The 19607-nt window shown below is 38.2% G+C and overlaps 1 protein-coding gene across 6 annotated transcripts in view; it reads left to right on the top strand.

Annotated features, from left to right (window-relative positions):
• The window catches only part of elna (elastin a), a 75625-nt gene that overhangs the window by 4606 nt on the left and 51412 nt on the right, over positions 1–19607 (top strand). For 5 of the 6 annotated variants that reach the window (XM_084125789.1, XM_084125787.1, XM_084125785.1 and 2 more), the window contains exons 2-4: positions 11130–11207; positions 11553–11591; positions 12323–12403. In XM_084125789.1, coding sequence (XP_083981915.1) covers positions 11130–11207; positions 11553–11591; positions 12323–12403 — 198 coding nt within the window. The remainder of the gene's footprint in view (positions 1–11129; positions 11208–11552; positions 11592–12322; positions 12404–19607) is intronic. The other variant, XM_084125786.1, reaches the window with a different exon arrangement.

The following is a 19607-nucleotide window of genomic DNA, read 5'->3' as shown; positions in this document are numbered from 1 at the left end:
ATTTAGCTACATTCATTTATATCTCCCCCTCATTCACAGTCTGAGGACGTTAACAGATATGACAGTTTATCTACCATCTTTGGCATTTTGAAACACAGCTCACTTGCCACACTCTCATATACCCAACGGTCGCCGGTCCAACACAGGATGGCATTGCTGGGAAATCATGAGATATAAAGGCTGTTCTGCTTAATGTAAGGTGGTGTGAACTGTATGTCATGTGAGTTTTAGAATTTAAAATCGACCTGTCTATCTCTTAGAAGTGCTCTTGAATATGGACCAGTCTTACTTAGGTTTTGAATACACATCTAAGGGGAACTGCTTAGGGTAGATAACATGTTTATCTTTGTTCATAGTGGTGTTAACAGCAATTCAAGCGGGTTAATGACAGCTTCAATGGTCTTATTTACAGTAAAATGAATTTTCTTATAAAGCTGTTCATATTTCCTAAAATTGTAGAACCAATGCGCCACCGTATCTCCCGAATAGCACATTAGACTGTTATTTACTCTATAACCACAAATTCCAGTGAGGGTAAACGTCAAAGTGAGTGTCCTGTTGACTTCGACCAAGAGGAGACAGAGCCAAGATTTAAACAAAGACCTGCACTTAAACCAAATTATTTTATCTGAAACCAACCCGAATATCTTTCAGACCAGCCAATGTCTTAGACAGACTCTGTTTGGAACAGAACATGGACTGGAATGTGCTTGGTCATGAGGTTAGTGCTTGATCTGATCTGATCTTCCTCCTCCCTGGTCTTCATTCAGTTATGAGGCAGACGGCCACAGAGTGAGCCTGGAAATAGTCTTTATTTTAAAGATATTCAAAGTGGCTTATTTGCTATCATATTAGTCCACTTGTGTGTTTTCGTTGACATCATATGTTCTAATTATGGAAAAAATGTTGAATCAGAAATTTTGGTAAACTATATAGTTTGGGTTTTAGGGTACAGTTTGTCATATTCTTTCTAAAGATGTGATGCAAAGTGTCCACAAGTTGCTCATTAAATACATTTACAAGTTTTTGAATAAACAGCATCCTCATTTTCAGTGTTCCTTTTCTTTTGATTGAAAACTCTGGAACAATCATCTCAACGTTTGCTTAAACTTTGTGGAACCTGTGGTGTATCCCTTCCATATGAAATCTGTAAAGCATGTCTAATGGCAAATTCACTCCTATTACAGTAAACCAACCGACGTGTGCTTCTGTCGGTTCATAGAGATCGCTGGAGCGCACAGTGTTTCTCAACCCTGGTCCTGGAGGACCCCCAACATGCACATTTTGAAAGTCTCCTCTTTCTCACACACCCATTTCAGGTCCTGGGGTTTCTTCTAATGAGCGGATGAGTTGAATCAGATGAATTTGATTAGGGAGACAAAGAAGATGTGCAGTGTTGGGTTGAGAAACGGTTTCAAAGCCCATTGCTCATGCTGTTTACAAGATTCAAGCCTTTCAAATCTTGCTGGATGTGATCTTTCTGGAGGAGGCTTGTGCTGATATATGGAAGAGAAAAAAAAAAAAAAATGAAGCAGTTATCTCTGTCTGTATTGTTTGTCAGGTTAGGTGAGACCTTCTCAGCCAAGGGAGAATAGAGGCTAATCAGCCTTCCATCTCACCTTTCAAATGGACTTGAAAAATGTAGGACAGTCTGTGAATCATATGTTTATTTGCCTTTGCATTCCTCAAAGTTAACGCTCTCTCTGCACTACAGTTGTGAGACGCCGCAGCTCGGCTCGTGTCCAGGAGAAGGAAAGCAGGGAAGGGTGTTTCCCATCAAAGAGATTTACTCTTCTAATTCTCAGGCTCACATCCTTCAGCCGTTCGTCATCCTCCTTTTTATTTTCTGTAAGATAGGAATCTAGTGTCAAGATGTGACAAAATGTAGGCTTACCTACCACATGCTCAGCTAAGCCTGCAGTCCTTGAGTTCAAAAGCATGGATGTACAGGTATATGAAAACAAAACTACAAAATCATTATAATTTGTAGAAAATCCTCACGAACGGAATTCTTTCAGGAGTCACCCGTGCTCATTTACAGGGTTGCAGCTTATGCTGTACGCACGTACACAGTCTAAAGTTTGGACAGGTGAATTCTGTTTACAAAACAATCATTTGAATTGATTTTTGTTTTGTTCTGTTTTTTTGGAATTGATAAGTTGTAATGGATGGTGAAGGAAAAGCAGCCAATGACAGCCAGCAACAGCAAACATGGGAACTCATTCAATGCTGTTTAAAAAGCATCCCAAGATGCACTTCATGAAATTAGGTGATGATTGTTCAGAGTGAGTGTTGCAATCTAGACTAGAAGAAGGTCAAAATTAGTTAAAAGGGTTATTTGGGTTTTGGTCACTACGTAATTTCCATTCTTCTATTTGTTATTTCACAGTTTTGATGACTTTACTATTATTCTAAAATGTGGAAAATAGTAATAATGAGTAGCTGTATCCAAACTTTTGACTGGTAGTATAGATTTATAATCATATAGAATCTGCATTCACATTTCCGTGTTTAAATAAATGCATTCACTAATTAGGAAATGAATAAAGGTATGTCACAATGATTTATCGCATGCACAACTGCAGTGGTGTTGCAAAATTCCTTTAAGAAACGTTACTTCTCTTTTAATTGGCCTTATTTTAAGACGTACTGTATTTTAAGAGTTAAGAAATAAAGTACTAATCCAGAAAACAAACTAATATGTTCCAAGTAACTCTGTAGTTGAATCTGCCAGTCATTTGCGATCGAGCGAGGTGCTCTGAGTCATGCGTTCATTAATGTGTTAATTAGCCGTGACCTGGATGGGAATCAAGTCCCACATAGAGAATGTGTAAATTTAATACCAGTCAGTCATTTATTTGCCAAACAAGTCACCAAAACAGCCCTAATGATTCCCTGTGCGTCAATTAAATGACCGTTCATAGCTTTATAACATTTATTAATTTATGACCTTGTGAATTACGTTACTGATGTAATTTAGATTTCTCCAAATCACAGTGTTTCATCAGTGATTCCCTAATAAATATTTGTCTTTATGAAGGGCCGTAATGAAATGGTAAACAGCAGTTGCACTGGACTATGACTGCAGTTATAAATGTCACACTTTTTCTACTTTAAACACAAAACGGTCCTGATGCCAACTTCTAGATATTCTGGCTTCTTGTATTTGCACGTATGTAAGCATTCATAATAGCTTTTTGTTTAACTGCATGAAAACAACCAATGCAATAAAAAGGGCTAAATTCATTAACTAAATGAGATTCAGCATGACTGACTAAAATAAGGAGCTACAATAAGCATTTATCAAAGAATGGGGGTGGATGCAATATATAAGCTGTTTGTAACGCATGCATTGAGTACAAAATGTAAATATAAGCAGAACTGAAGCATGACATTTGTATTTTTAATCATAATTCAGGTGTTTTATGAGAGATTTAGGTTAGGCTGTTACAGTGTTGCTCACTGCACAGTACACGGCTGGCTCTAAAGGTCACCGAGGACGACCGAGTCCAGGCATGTTGCAGTCAGGTATCTAAGAACAGACTCGCTCTCACCACTCAAACGGAGACAGGAAATCCTCTGTTTGATGCTGATAGGAGGCTGTGACATGGTTGCCATGGTGATCTGTCACTTCTTGTCCTGCTAAAGAGTGTGTTCAGAGGGCGGAGCTTCTCTCTGCGCTCACCAACCAGCCGAAAGGCGATTATATTTTCACTGGAGATCAGTATCATACTGTCCATTCCCTCAAATGTTCCACTGAACTCTAACACTGCTCATTGTCTGACAAGCATCAGCTCTTTCTTTCTTTAATATTTAACCGAGTGTGCATTTCATGTGTGTAAACAGAAACATTTCCACTGTAGAAAGAATCAGATGTAAGTATTCATAACAGAAACATACTATTTGATTTGATTTGCCCTTTACAATTAGAAAAATGAATTGTAAAAAATATATAATAAAGAATAATTGGTAACACTTTACATTAAGTTTTCATTAATTCATTCACAATTAGTTAACAGTTAACAATTAGTTAACAATAGTTAACAATTCATGTTAGTTAACTGTTAACAAATGAAACCTTATTATAAAGTGTTACTGAAATGATACCTACATGGTTTTTATTTATTTTTTTATTCTGCTGCCTGCTTTAGTTGGGAAATTCAATTATTTCCAATATTTTTTTTTTCAGTCATTTGAAGGAAATGTTTCTATTTGTGCCTGAAAATCTCAGTAAAATTCATATATGCATGATTGCAAATGACCAATTTGATTATTTACTGTCCCTACATCCCTAAGATGATTTCATACCAGCACAGTAAATTTTGAAATTCATATACTTATAATATGAAAGGATAATAGTAACTTCAGGTAGTATCGTTCAGTTTTCGTGTGCCTTTATGGTCATTCAAATTATTTGGGTAGATAGCTGATTAAAGATGGCAAATTGGCTGATATTAGCATTAAAAAAAAAAAGAAAATTAACAATTTATACTTAAATTTCTATTGCATTATACTAAACATAGTTAAAGGGGTCATTACATGGATTTAATTTAATTATTTTAATATCTTCCTTGAGGTTTACTTATAGCCTAATGTTAATAAAGTTTTTTTTGCACACACACACACACACACACACACACACACACACACACACGCTACACATTACTACATGTACTTATTATAGTAAGTAAATACAGTAAAGTACAGTACAGTAAATTATGCATAATTACAAGTAACTAACTCTAAACCAAACACTTACCCTATCTGTAAATCTATTGTAAGTACATGTAGTTACTTAATATTACTCATTTGAGTAAGTACAATGTAACCTGAAGTCTGTACAGAAACGAGCAAATGAGTTGTTCAATTGGGACGCGTCAAAGCGTACGTTCTTTCACTCTTCCATTTGTCCTGTTGTCGGCAGACTCAAGTGTGTGGACTATGCCAGAAACTGAACACGCATCTACAGTGAGGAAAATAAGTATTTGAACACCCTGCTATTTTGCAAGTTCTCCCACTTGGAAATCATGGAGGGGTCTGAAATTGTCATCGTAGGTGCATGTCCACTGTGAGAGACATAATCTAAAAAAAAAATCCAGAAATCACAATGTATGATTTTTTAACTATTTATTTGTATGATACAGCTGCAAATAAGTATTTGAACACCTGAGAAAATCAATGTTAATATTTGGTACAGTAGCTTTTGTTTGCAATTACAGAGGTCAAACGTTTCCTGTAGTTTTTCACCAGGTTTGCACACACTGCAGGAGGGATTTTGGCCCACTCCTCCACACAGATCTTCTCTAGATCAGTCAGGTTTCTGGGCTGTCGCTGAGAAACACGGAGTTTGAGCTCCCTCCAAAGATTCTCTATTGGGTTTAGGTCTGGAGACTGGCTAGGCCACGCCAGAACCTTGATATGCTTCTTACAGAGCCACTCCTTGGTTATCCTGGCTGTGTGCTTCGGGTCATTGTCATGTTGGAAGACCCAGCCTCGACCCATCTTCAATGCTCCAATTGAGGGAAGGAGGTTGTTCCCCAAAATCTCGCAATACATGGCCCCGGTCATCCTCTCCTTAATACAGTGCAGTCGCCCTGTCCCATGTGCAGAAAAACACCCCCAAAGCATGATGCTACCACCCCCATGCTTCACAGTAGGGATGGTGTTCTTGGGATGGTACTCATCATTCTTCTTCCTCCAAACACGTTTAGTGGAATTATGACCAAAAAGTTCTATTTTGGTCTCATCTGACCACATGACTTTCTCCCATGACTCCTCTGGATCATCCAAATGGTCATTGGCAAACTTAAGACGGGCCTTGACATGTGCTGGTTTAAGCAGGGGAACCTTCCGTGCCATGCATGATTTCAAACCATGACGTCTTAGTGTATTACCAACAGTAACCTTGGAAACGGTGGTCCCAGCTCTTTTCAGGTCATTGACCAGCTCCTCCCGTGTAGTTCTGGGCTGATTTCTCACCTTTCTTAGGATCATTGAGACCCCACGAGGTGAGATCTTGCATGGAGCCCCAGTCCGAGGGAGATTGACAGTCATGTTTAGCTTCTTCCATTTTCTAATGATTGCTCCAACAGTGGACCTTTTTTCACCAAGCTGCTTGGCAATTTTCCCGTAGCCCTTTCCAGCCTTGTGGAGGTGTACAATTTTGTCTCTAGTGTCTTTGGACAGCTCTTTGGTCTTGGCCATGTTAGTAGTTGGATTCTTACTGATTGTATGGGGTGGACAGGTGTCTTTATGCAGCTAATGACCTCAAACAGGTGCATCTAATTTAGGATAATAAATGGAGTGGAGGTGGACATTTTAAAGGCAGACTAACAGGTCTTTGAGGGTCAGAATTCTAGCTGATAGACAGGTGTTCAAATACTTATTTGCAGCTGTATCATACAAATAAATAGTTAAAAAATAATATATTGTGATTTCTGGATTCTTTTTTTTTTAGATTATGTCTCTCACAGTGGACATGCACCTACGATGACAATTTCAGACCCCTCCATGATTTCCAAGTGGGAGAACTTGCAAAATAGCAGGGTGTTCAAATACTTATTTTCCTCACTGTATATACTGTATCCAGTGTATCAGCGTCAGTCATTATAATCTGAACACACATCTGTATACTGTATCAGTGTATCAGGGTCAGTCATTATAATCTGAACACACATCTGTATACTGTATCAGTGTATCAGCATCAGTCATTATAATCTGAACACACATCTGTATACTGTATCAGTGTAGACAGCTTCAGTCATTATAATCTGAACACACATCTGTATTCTGTATCAGTGTAGACAGTGTCAGTCATTATAATCTGAACACACATCTGTATACTGTATCAGTGTAGACAGCTTCAGTCATTATAATCTGAACACACATCTGTATACTGTATCAGTGTAGACAGCGTCAGTCATTATAATCTGAACACACATCTGTATACTGTATCAGTGTATCAGAATCAGTCATTATAATCTGAACACACATCTGTATACTGTATCAGTGTATCAGCATCAGTCATTATAATCTGAACACACATCTGTATACTGTATCTGTGTAGACAGCTTCAGTCATTATAATGGGTTATATTTGGTTTTGATGCGACGTTCACATCGAGTGAAGGCAAATGTCAGCCTTTTATCAAATGAATGCCAGTGGGCGGGGCCTATGGTGAGACGATGTATAACTATTCTTCGATGTCTTGCTCTGGAGGCAGACATATGAAAATATTTTTGCCTGTGAGATGTCACAGATCCCGCAATATCCAAACAAGCTGTTTTTGGAGCTTGATTAAATGCTCTGTTTATAATGAGTAAGACATTTTCAGCTATGAAACGTGTAGGAGGTTTTAATGGTACAAATACCTTTTATGTGACAGCGGATCAAGACGAATTTGATTTCTCAGGTGATTTCTCACCCCTTAAAGTCCTTCCCATAATGTGATAAAGTTCAGTTTACTGTTAATTATATCAGCAGTTAGTCATGAGGGCACATACAGCACACAAATTCACAATTTCCTTTCGTTCTGTTTTTCAAACAAGTCAAGTAAACTTGCACTGCTGAGAAGGTAAGAGAAAACTCTGCTGGCATTATCGTGTAAGCTGAAGCTTTTTTTCCAAAAGCAAAAAATGTAGTTTGCCTTAGACTAAACATTTTGTCCCCCCTAATCATGTTTTGAAGCTATGAGATAATGTCCTTGCAAAGCATGTGAAGGTTTCCTCTTGTTCAGAGGGCATGATGACAGTATATGTAAACTTTCCACTAGCTTAATAAAGATCTTTGTTCCATTTCTTCACTGCCTCATCTGCAAGTCAATGCCAGGGCAATTCACAGCTTGCTTTTGTAGTTTTAATCTCCGCACCTGATCTGCCAACTGTGAAGGATTCTTCCCATGTGTGGCTTTTTCTTTCACATGACAACTGTGGCCTTGAGTGGGAGGTTTTTGAAATAATAATAATAAAAATAAAGCCTGTATAATCCATTACTGAATAATGGCAGGCTTTTCGTGCAACTCAATAATAAAATACCATGCTTACTGCATTGCTGCTAATAAACACAAAAGAAGCTGGGACGTATGTATTTGATTAAATAGCCTTCGAGAAACATGCAAAACCTATTAAAAGTCTCTGTCATCAGAGGGTCTGTTCACATTCTCCATCACGATTTTGTGATGCAAATCGGGTCTGGCATCGAAATGTAACTTCATAATTATTTCCTGAGCTAACAAGACCTCATGGGAAGCTGTTCGTATATAGTCGTATAGCATTTTGCCCTCCTAAAATTACCCTTTCCCAAGCTCAGGGCTTTATTTACTTGAAGTAGCCCGCTCCCTGAGACTATAAGTAATGTTCTCACCTTTCCTTACAGTATTGGTTATACTATAGTATAGTCCTTTGGTATATGCCATGATACTGAATGATTACCATATTGATGCAACAATACTTTAGTCAAAGAATACATGTAATGCTATATTGCCTTTGCAAAACAAACAAACATGACATTGCAAAACGTTTTGGTTTCTTTTGTTGTTAATTCTCGAGTAATGAGCAATACATTTCAATGGTACAATTATACAAAGCTCTGTCATGAAACTCTAGGTGGCGCAGGCTGATGGATCCCTAACTCAATCACATTATTCTCTATAGGGCACAGCTGATTGGTTCCTCCTGTATCAGTATCCAATGAGCTTGATGCTGAACTTCAAATACTTTGCTGTAGCAGTGCAGCACACTTTCAGAAACCCTCCACCCTCCCCAGCTCCACCTGTATAGAGTATACAGGTAGTTTATGTACGCTATATTGTACAGTAGTCAGTGTTGGGAGTAACGAATTACAAAAGTAATTATATTACAGTAATATATTACTTTTTTTTTGTCTTCCTTGCATGTTACAAAAACGCATTTTAACCTGAAATTAAATAGTGTTCGTAGTGTAAGTGTTGGATTAGTGTTAGTTTTCACCAGAGAAAAAAAAATCTGCGGGTAAAATAGTATGTCTTAAATTAAAAGAAGATGAAAGAATAGAAATGAAAAGAAAACTAGGTTGTGCGTCATTAGGCTTTAGGTGGGATCTAGCTCTATTGTGTTTGGTATCTCTACTATAATTTACCAGACTTTGATCGTTTGTCTACTTTTGTGATTCTGACCAATGATTGTTACTTATTGTATTGTGCCATGAGCCTTCCTACACAGTCATTATGCTATACCACATTGCCCTTCACTATATGTATAATCAGTAGCAATTTTTTTTTTTTTTTTTTTTTTTTGCATTTTAGAATGCCTAATCATAACTCTGTGGTTATTTTGGTGAAAGTAACGCAAAAGTATAGTGGAACACATTACAATTCAGAGACAAAAATAATACATTTTAGTAATATCCTATTACATCCCCTTTAGCCAATAGAATGAACAACATCTATTAGCCATGAGCTTGACATTTTTGGCAACAAGGAAGTGAAGTAGAAATAAGCACATGTTAGGTCACATGCTCTATTGTTCATTTTAGACTAGAATATATATATATAAATTCCTTTTTTTATCCTTTTATATATAAATTCCTATAAATTTCCTTTTCCATTGTTTATCCAAATGTGCTTTCTAACGTTTTTGGTCATTTTTAATGGATATTTTGTAAAATCAATAACTTGATGACCAAAAAATCTGTATGTCATGTATAAATGACACAGTCCTTTTAAGGTTACATATTTTCTTCAGTATTGGCAGGCAGTATAAAAGTCTTTTGCCTGTGTTTTAGGTTGATCTTAGTAAGTTTTATAGCAGACAGAAAGGGACGGCAGTGCATCAGAAAATGAGGTCGTAGAAAGAAAGGAAGAAGTTGAAGATTAAGGAGGATAGTAGCAGTGAGGGTAATGGTAGTGATGAAGAATATAAGTCATAGATTGTTGTGGAAGTCAGACATTTGAGAACATTATCCTGCCAGTATGGAAGATGTGATCCATACTACAACCAGAGGTCAGGAAAGATGCCACTGCCTATGATTCTCACTACACTGACAAACTAATGCTCCACAAATCAGGACTAAACAGGTCAAAATCAAGTTCCATGTGGAAAGTGTGGGCTACACTGAAAAAGAAGGGTCTTGTTGATTTCCACTTGTGCTCCAATTATTGAATTGGAATTCCAAGAAAGAAAAGATTTTTTTAATGCTTTTTAAAACACTAAGACATGGTTTCACTACTTTCCAGGCAGTTAAATTGTGTCTGAATTCGAGTCAAAAACATTTTTTTTTTTTACATTTTCACATGTGAGTTTCAAATGAAATATAGTAGAACAAGTTGAAATAAAATGTTAATAAAGCTGTTTAATGTTTTTTTGTTTCATTTTCACTCCTTTTCAGAAAGTCAAGTGTGTGAAGTTTCAGACAATTTGCCAAAAATGATTGACCCTAATAGGACAAAGTCAGTTATAAATGACAAAATCCTAAAAAAGGCAAAGGTTGGATGTAGAAAACTAATTTGGGAAAATTATTTTAGTCTTAAATATATGTAAAATATAAAGTCATTTATTTGTTTTAACTGTGATTTCACAATTAGTCCCATAGAGGGTTAAGCGTGGTCACCCTAACAAATTTGTACCACAATAAAAGTGAGTTTGTCAATAAGCTGTTTGACTGTGCATAGCAGATTGTACACATTTTGTATACTGCTGATGGACAATAACGATAGACTTAGACACTCATTTAGCTAGGTTATGAGGCTTTTTGTCCCATGACTACATTTCCCATCAGCTTCTGTAGCAGCACAAGCATCAGTTTCACCCGTAATGTCCATCCTTTCCTCTTCCTTCTGTTGTATTAGTGCTTATTCCTGTTTTGTCAGTAAAGGAAAGGAAAAAGAGAAAGACATGAAATGAAAATGAGTTCATTCGAATCTGATCACAATCACATTTTTGACTTCAGTTGAAGGCCGAATGATTTCCGTGAGTAATTGACATCAGTAAAATATCCAGAGAAATGCTTTTCAAGGTCTTCAAGCATTTTCAGAACCGTTTCTGTTTCCTCAGAGACACATCATTTGCTTGAATTCTTCTCTTCAGATGTCAGCTAGGGTCGGGCTTGGGAAAAATGAAAGACATACCCTGACAACTGGTGTTTTTCTGTTTCAGGGGTGTATGTGCCTCAGGGTTCAGTTGGAGCAGGACCAGGTGGGGCTGGATATCTACCAGGTGCTGGACTTTACCCAGGTATAACCAATAACAGCCATGATCTGCTCACCACTTTGCTCATCATAAACACATTTATACCAAATTAAGATATGATGATTATGATTTCAATCAGAACTCACAGAATGGATTTTGAATACAAAAAGCTGTACTACTCAAATGCATTTTTCATGCTGGAAGATCTAGTTTACCAGCTGCTAGGCATCTAAAACCGAACTCTTGAATGTCTTCCAAAGAAGAATTTCACATGCTTTGTGGTGCCGTCTAAGGTTGAGAGTAAAGTTGAACCATTTCTTCTCGGTTACACTTGACAAGATGTGTATTCTTCTGCACTGATAGTCCTATAACTCTCACTGGTTTTAACAGGTGCTGGGACGTCCCAATACAAAGCAGCAAAAGCAGCAGGTAAGATCATTTTACTTAGACTATGAGCACTGTAGGGTGATTTCCTCCACTGAGACCAGAATCCTGTGTTGTTTAACATCATTCAGACTTTATTCACTCAATCAACCAACCAACCAACCGAACAATCAATCAATCAATCTGTTGCACCTCAGAACTTAATATTAACTGAAACATTTTAATTCTTTATCCAACTGATCAGTGGTGTAGACTTAACATGAAAATGACAATATGAAGGCATCAGTCATGACAACAGCATCAGCATCAGCACACTGAACCAGATTCAGGAATGCGTTTGGCTGAAGTACACGCACCTTATTCCAAACCCTCTTCAATCACAATATTTTTTGTGAATTCTGTTCTCTAAATTAAAATTTCAAAATCATATCTTTGTAATATCTGTTGGATATCAGGTGAACTCAATAAACCACAAACTGTAACTGTATCTTTTTTCCTTGCAATAATGATGGCAATGTTCCTTAGCATTGTATTTCATGAAGTCCAATCTTACACATTATAAACCTATCATCAGTTCTGTAACTGGACAGCTATTGTTACTGCCATACTATATCAGTAAGAGTGAGCTGTCATTCACAGTTACTCCTGTAACACCCATAAAAGTCAAAGTTCACCTGTGTGCCATGTGTGTAATGTGTAATGTATGCTACTCGAGCGGACACAGATAAAGCGTTTCATAGACGCGAGAGGGATACTAATGAACTACTCTTGTTCAGCAGGAGGATATGGAGGAGCGGCTGGGACTCTTGGCAATGGTGCTCAAACAGGAGCTTTAGGGGCTGGAGGTTATGGAGCTGGTAAGAGCTATTCAAGGTCATTCATACAAGGACAATTATTTGCATGCTTACAAGTATGCCGATCTGTACACTGAATTAGCAAAGCAATTAAAAAGATTTTCAGCAGTAACAATTGTGTAATGTAGCAAGCCAGAGTAATGTCATGAAATTTGTATCACTACCCTTTCAAAAAAGTACTGTGGTGGTACCATGGTAAGTGTTGTAATGATGGTACTAAATCATGGCACTTTAAAATACACCATAGTAAAGTTTAACATATGCATATACTGTACCATAGTATACACTAGTATACACTACGATTCAAAAGCAAGATTTTGTAATGTTGCAATGTTGTAATGTAGAATTTTTAAGGAAAAAAGTTTAGAAGGTTTAAAAAGTTATTATCAACGCTGCATTTATATGATTAAAAAATACATTCAAATCAGTAACATTATGAAATGCTCAAGAAACATTTATTATTATTCTCAATATTGAAAACAGTTGTGTACAATAGCTTCATATTTGTTTGGAAACCTTGATACATTTAATTTTTCAGGATTCTTTGATAAAAAGAAAGTTCAAAAGAACAGCATTTATTTGAAATAGAAATATTTTTTCTTTAAAAAATGTAAAAATAAATAACAACCTCATATGTTTGAACGGTATTTACTACACATTATTATATGTCTAAAAGAAATGTTGGTGCCTTATTATGTTTTGGTATTTATACTCGGAAGTGACATTAAAACCTAACAGATCTGCTATTAGTATTTCTAAAATATGTGTGTATATATATATATATATATATATATATATATATATATATATATATATATATATATATATACTGTAAAGCATTAGTCTGAGGTCCCAGTGCCCAGAGTTGATCAGAGTATTCTTGATTCTATGTGTTGAAATAAGTACAAATACTGCCATGTTTCTTCAGTACACTTTTATATATAGGCTACTGGCTTTTACCTATGGTCAGAATATCCTTTCTTTTTTTTTTGTGATGAAATGAGTGGGCGACCTGATCGTTTTCAGCCCAGCTGACTAAATTATTGTAAACTTACATCAGTGCTACTCAAACAATGGGGCATCAGCGTTGATGATGTTATTGGAACACGGGCAATACAATATGTGGAAATCTTGGCGCCTACCAAGTGCAACTGGACCCATTCTGATACTGTAATGTAAATATTGTTGCTTTCTCTGTCAAACCAAGCACTATTGGTGCATTAGCCCCATTCGGGTATAATTGAATTTCCTAAAGCAGCGCCGATTCCAGCGACATGTTTGGAGAGATAAGGAATTAAACAAATGTAACCAGGCTCGATAAACTTTGGAGCAGCTCACTGGCTCCTCTGAGAAAGACCTTTTCACTCTGAAAGAGCTTATAAACTCCCCGATATCAGATTTTGCAGTGGAAGTTGTCTTTGGCTGTGATCGTTGGAGTGAAGAAGGAGATAATTGTCTAATCTTTCGCTTTTCATCTTTGAGGTAAAAATACTTAACAGATCTGAGGAAAAGCAGACGGCATTCGGACCCCAGGCCTCACATATAGCTGATGTGGAGCACATGACCTAGCATGAACAGAATCCTCAGAAAACACTGTGTTTGAGATTAGATTGGATGTAAGGAAGGTTCTGAATGTGCTCAGTGCCTGCAGTTCAGCAGTTGACCAAATTGAAAATCAGTCATGGCTGTGTGTTCCTGTATTTCACTCAAATGGTAGATAATGGGTAGGATTACACACATTCTGTGCCAGCAGAACTCTGCAGAAAGCTACACAGACTTTCACAGAATTTGAACCCCCATTCATTTATTAACCACCAGTTGTACATGTTCCCTGGCCCTTGTATGTTCATATAGACCTTATGTAGCCCCGCCCCTTTTCAGCGCTGCGCTCGTTGTTTTTTGACTTCCGGTTTTATTTTCACAGCGATCTTGCGTATTTATGAATGAACGGCTCGTTTTAAAATCTTCCCGGTCTACTGACATTTGTTAAGACATCTGGTTTAAACATTACAATCCTCATGATAACTTTCGTTAACTTTTGTTAACTTTATATTAAGTAAATCCACTTCAAAAGCTAATTACTCCTGGACAGCAATGCCATAGGAATATACAGAGCGACCGCAAAAACGGAAGTTCAAAGACAATATTCTAAAGATGGCGGCGCCCTTGTTTCTCTGGCGCATAAGGTCTATATTAAATAAATCTGTAAGATCTTACCTTAATGCTGTGGAAATATAAACCAGAAGACAGAAAACAATGAGTGCAGTGCTGAAACGGGGCGGGGCTACCTGACCAGATAAAAACGGTTGTCTTCCCTTTTGCCAAATAGGTATAAACACTTCAACACCCATAATGCACTGGGCATGTTGCCTTCCAAGGCCACTCCCACCAGTCTGCTATGGATATGGGTGAACAGTCAAATACCGCCTTTTTTGAGTAGATAATACTTCTTAGCAAACTTTTAGTCATAATGGTGTCAACTTGTATTGTTCTCGAGTGCAAGAATTCAAAGAGTAAACATTTAGCGGGAGTGAATTGCTTTCGGTTTTCACTGAAGGGTCCGGTGCGTTGTAGGCAAAGAATTGCAAATACGTAGAGAACGTCGCAACAGAAAATCGTGTTTATAATGTTAAATAATGTTTGTAGTCAACATTTCAAACTGGATGACCATGAACATAGTGTTTTAGGCTAAACGGAGGGGGAAACTGAAAGAAACTGCCATTGTAGGAATACAAAAATGTGGAAGTATATTCTGTAGTTTTCAAGCCCTGGAGCTGTCAAAATCGTTTTGTGTAATTATATATTTAAGTGCTGATTAATAATAATTATCTACATACTATAGTGTTAGGAGAAGGGTTTGGATTAGGGTTAGTTGCATGTAATTATGCACAATTTATAGTTATTACTATAGTAACTACATGTAACGTACAAGGGCATTATATAATGAAGTGCTACTTTTAACAAAGCTAATAATCTAGGGAAGAATGAGGAAAACATTGATTGTACATTGAACTGGCAAACATTGAATGTAATTTGTCTTTAATCAGACAAAAAAAGAAGAAAAGTAAAACAATTAAATCAAAGTAAAGTGGCTGCCCCTCACAGACGACTGTCGCATCAACTAAAACAAAAAAACAACATAAACTCAAGGCCTGGTCCTCTCTCGCCTTCCACTGTCGTCCCACCTCATTTTATCATTATGGAGCTCCTCCGTGGGGCTCATTAACATTCACTCCACCGCCCTTGCTCCGCTCTGACAACTCTCTGCCCCTGTATAAAGTGTAAAAAAATAAAAAAATGGATCTGGGCTGCCTTACTCAAAAACATCATAATGTAGATTTAAGGGGTAAATCATTATAGACTGTTAAACCTGGTTTATACTCGCCACATCCGCAGGAGCACAAAGGTGCGTGTGAGAAAATGACAAAAAAATCTACTTGGACGTCCCAGAATTGACTCTAAATCAGCTGGACCACCTGGGGATAGAGTCTCCATCTCCCAGTAGCTGTCGTGAGAGTGCATTAATCACACGATAGAGCTCGTCCAGAATGTGAATAGCACGGAGCGACCTGACCTGCTGCTGACTCCAGCGGAGGAGATGGCGGGCGAGTTGTGACATGCATCGTGAGCGTACGCTACATTGGTGGTTGATGTACACAACCTAGTGTTGGGTCCAAGTCCACCTTTGTCGAGTCCGAGTCGAGTCCAAGTCCTTAACAATCGAGTCCGAGTCCAAAGAGGGCCGAGTCGGACTTGAGTCTTAGTCCTTAACATCCGAGTCCGAGTCGAGTCCGGCCGAGTCCACAAAGATTTCAATGATTTGAAATTTACCTTTCACAAAGACCTGTCCCTCTTAGTTACTGTTGCTACGCTCGACAAGCCATTCCGCTCTCACTCCACATGTTCTCACACAGTGAAAAATATATTGCAGAGCAAAGAGGACATTGACAGTGCGCCAACAGACAAGACAGAGCAGGCTACTTTTGGTATGAAATAAAGCTTTCAAATTTTTTTATTTTTATGAAATTCAAACAATAATTACTGTTTTGTGGTGCTTTAATGTGTAGGCCTCAGTTCAAGCAGCACGTGAACTGATAATCTCTTTTAGTTTATCACGAATTAAACATGAATGATCATCAGAACTGCAAAACGAAATCAATACACACCATTTTTCAAGTTCAAGTCCACTGACTTTAATCTACTAACTGGTTTGGTTTGTTTGTCAGACAAAAATGGCAGGTATCTGCATTATGATTGGTCAGATCGCCTGTCAATCAAATTCCGGCAAAAGGTCTCAACACTGAGCTCTTAAATTAATATTTTAAACCTTACAAAATGATTGCAATGTATAGTTACAGTCATACGTTTACCTATTGTACATATTTCAGAATCTGCAAGGTAATGTTCAAGAATGCAGCACAATGCATTAAGAGCCAGGGGAAAACTTTTGAGCAAGATGATGGTGATGTTTAAATTTTTCTTATTTTGTTTTACATGCTATTATCTTATTTAGCCTCTGAAGGGCAGCACTAAATTAATTAATGAATTTTTAAACAAAATAAAAACAATTTACACCAATGATCCAGTTCAAAAGTTTACACCCCCTGGCTCTTAACGGATGCTTCCTTCTTGAGCATCACTGAATGTTTGCAGGGTTTGTAATAGTTGTGTATGAGTCCCTCAGTTGTCACCAGTGTGAAAAGATGGATCTCACAATCATAGTCAATGCTAGTAAGGAGTCAAATATGCAGAAGATGCTGGAAAAGCAAAGAATGTGCAGGAGCTGGAGGATTTTTCCTCATGAACAATAATTAAAATGAATTAGAGTCCGGACTCGAGTCCAAGTCCAAGTTCGAGTACCCCAACTCTAACACAACCGTCGCAGTGTTGTCCATCTGGAATTGTGCTTGCCCTGAAACAGAAACTGGCGCAGGGTGAGCAGCACTACCAACAACTCCAGGCAACTGATATGCCAGTGCAGTCAAGGTCCTGTCCAGGAGCCAGAGGCTGTGTGCCCATTGCATACAGCACCCCAGCCCAGTAGAGACATCCGTTGTGACAACAACGTGCCTGGACACTTGTTCTAAGGGCATTCCTTGTTCTGCACAGGGGAGAACTTTCTTTTTCTCCCAGTTCAAGGGCAGGTCAAGGGCAGCCGATTTTATAAAAAAGGGAAACAGGGAAAGCCCAAAGAGGAGGACCTTGTACTGGTACGACCGACCCTCGAAAGCAAACCGAAGAAACGGTCTGTGTCGAGGGAAAATCAAAATGTGGAAATACAAATCCTTCAGGTCAATCACTGCGAACCAATCTTGGGGGCAAATGAACATGAGAATGCACCTTGTGCAGGGCCGGGTTCAAGACTTGCAGATCCAAGATCAGCTGGAACCCACCCCCTTTCTTGGGTATGATGAAGTAAGGACTGTAAAACCCTGACAGAAAAGCATTCTTTTAATTGAAACAAAAGATTCTATGCCCGGTCCTCCTCCGGTGGAAGGAGTGGTGTACGATCACCACTTCCTGGTTCAGAGCAGCTCCGTCTCAGGGCTGCTTTGATGGACATTTGGAGGGTTTCGCGGCGGCCTGAGGGACGGGCTGCGTCGTCTGGAGCAAGTGTAGAAGCCGCAGGGGGACGCCCTTGACGACAGGGAGACTGGGGGAAACCAGTTTGAGATGATTTGAGCTTTGTGACATGGTGCGTTATCCTGCTTGAAGCAGCCATTAGAAGATGGGTACACTGTGATCATAAAGGGATGGACATGGTCAGCAACAATACTCAGGTAGGCTGTGGCACTTAAATGATGGTCAATTGGTACTAAGGGGCTCAACCATGCTTAGTTTCGCCAGCTAACCAGTCTAAAGTTACAGATTGCCAGAACATTGCATGCATGTTTTTCAAATGTCCCATACATCCCTGGCCCTCTGATCATGTGATAATCAAAAAAAGAGAGAGCTGTAGAAATGTAAGTGCATGTACATTTAAAAAGACAAGTTCATTAAACCTGAGACCATACATAGGACAAGCCGTTTGAAGAATTGATGGATGCAGTGGTCCCTCTGGGATTTCTGGGCCCCGTGGCTAAATTTTCTCCATCAGTGGAATGGAATGGTCTGACCAGATTCACACGATTTTTTAAGATCCTATAATATTTACTTTATTCTGGGGAGGACAATCAACATTTTCTCAAAGCACTTTGTATTTACAGTGAAAACTTTTCTAGCATTTAGGCTCACTGATAAAATGTTTACCTTGAGCCACTTTGGCTAAAGCACCTGGCAACTAAAAAGCAGTAAATGGGTTATTTATGGTTCACAACTGTAAATTTGCTATTTGACTTATAGTTCTTCTATAAATTATACAGTAAATGAAAGATTGTTTCCTCCCCTTGGCCATCTGCTCTACCATAAGAAGTCATGACCATTTTATAATGGTGTAGCAACTAATCAAAAGGTCATCAGCAAAGTATGTGTATGATTCAAGTTCCTGATAGTACAACATTATGGTTTATAATTTCCAATGTACCTATTGTAAATCTTGGGATTACTTATAAGCCTTCGCAGACAGTATTGAAAAACATCTACTGTATGCATGGCAACTCCTGTGAACACATAGACAGCGAAAAGATACCTGGTGTTTAATTAAAGCAATGTGATGGCTGAGACGAGTGATATGAGTCATGAGCTTGACTCATGCGAGGCCTTGAAAAACAGAGCTAATTGTGAAGCCTGTCATCATTATTGTGATGAACTGTTGAAATTGGGGAGGGTAACTTTTGGAAACCATCAGATAGTCCCAGTGCCTGAAGCAAAGGAGGATTCTGCATTGCTTTCCACTGCCAACGCTACAAAATGGCTCATTTTGGGTGAATAGCACCCAAAGTCACATAGCTTGCATGACCTGAAACTGTGGGCGGTTTTCTTCATTGCACGTGCGTGAGTTTGATCTTATAAACATCATGCTTAGATTGGAGGTGACGGGGAACGATTTGGCTAGCAAGACTTTTTGCATTGAATTTATTGGATTAATTTTGCAATGGCTAAACAGGCAGCTGCATTTTATTTAGTTACCTGATCTCAAAACCAGATATTGTTTTGATCTGTACAGAAACCAGAACAGCATAACCCTGAGAAAGTATGTCAGGTTTTGCTTTCCACATGCTTTTCTATTGTCTCAGTGAGAGGAGCCAGTTTGTTTCAGACTTGAAAG

This window comes from Abramis brama (genome assembly GCF_963993115.1).
Source record: "Abramis brama genome assembly, chromosome: 10".
Taxonomy (NCBI): domain Eukaryota; kingdom Metazoa; phylum Chordata; class Actinopteri; order Cypriniformes; family Leuciscidae; genus Abramis; species Abramis brama.
The sequence above is the reverse complement of the archived record's forward strand: the minus strand, read 5'-3'. Positions and strand labels throughout refer to the sequence as shown.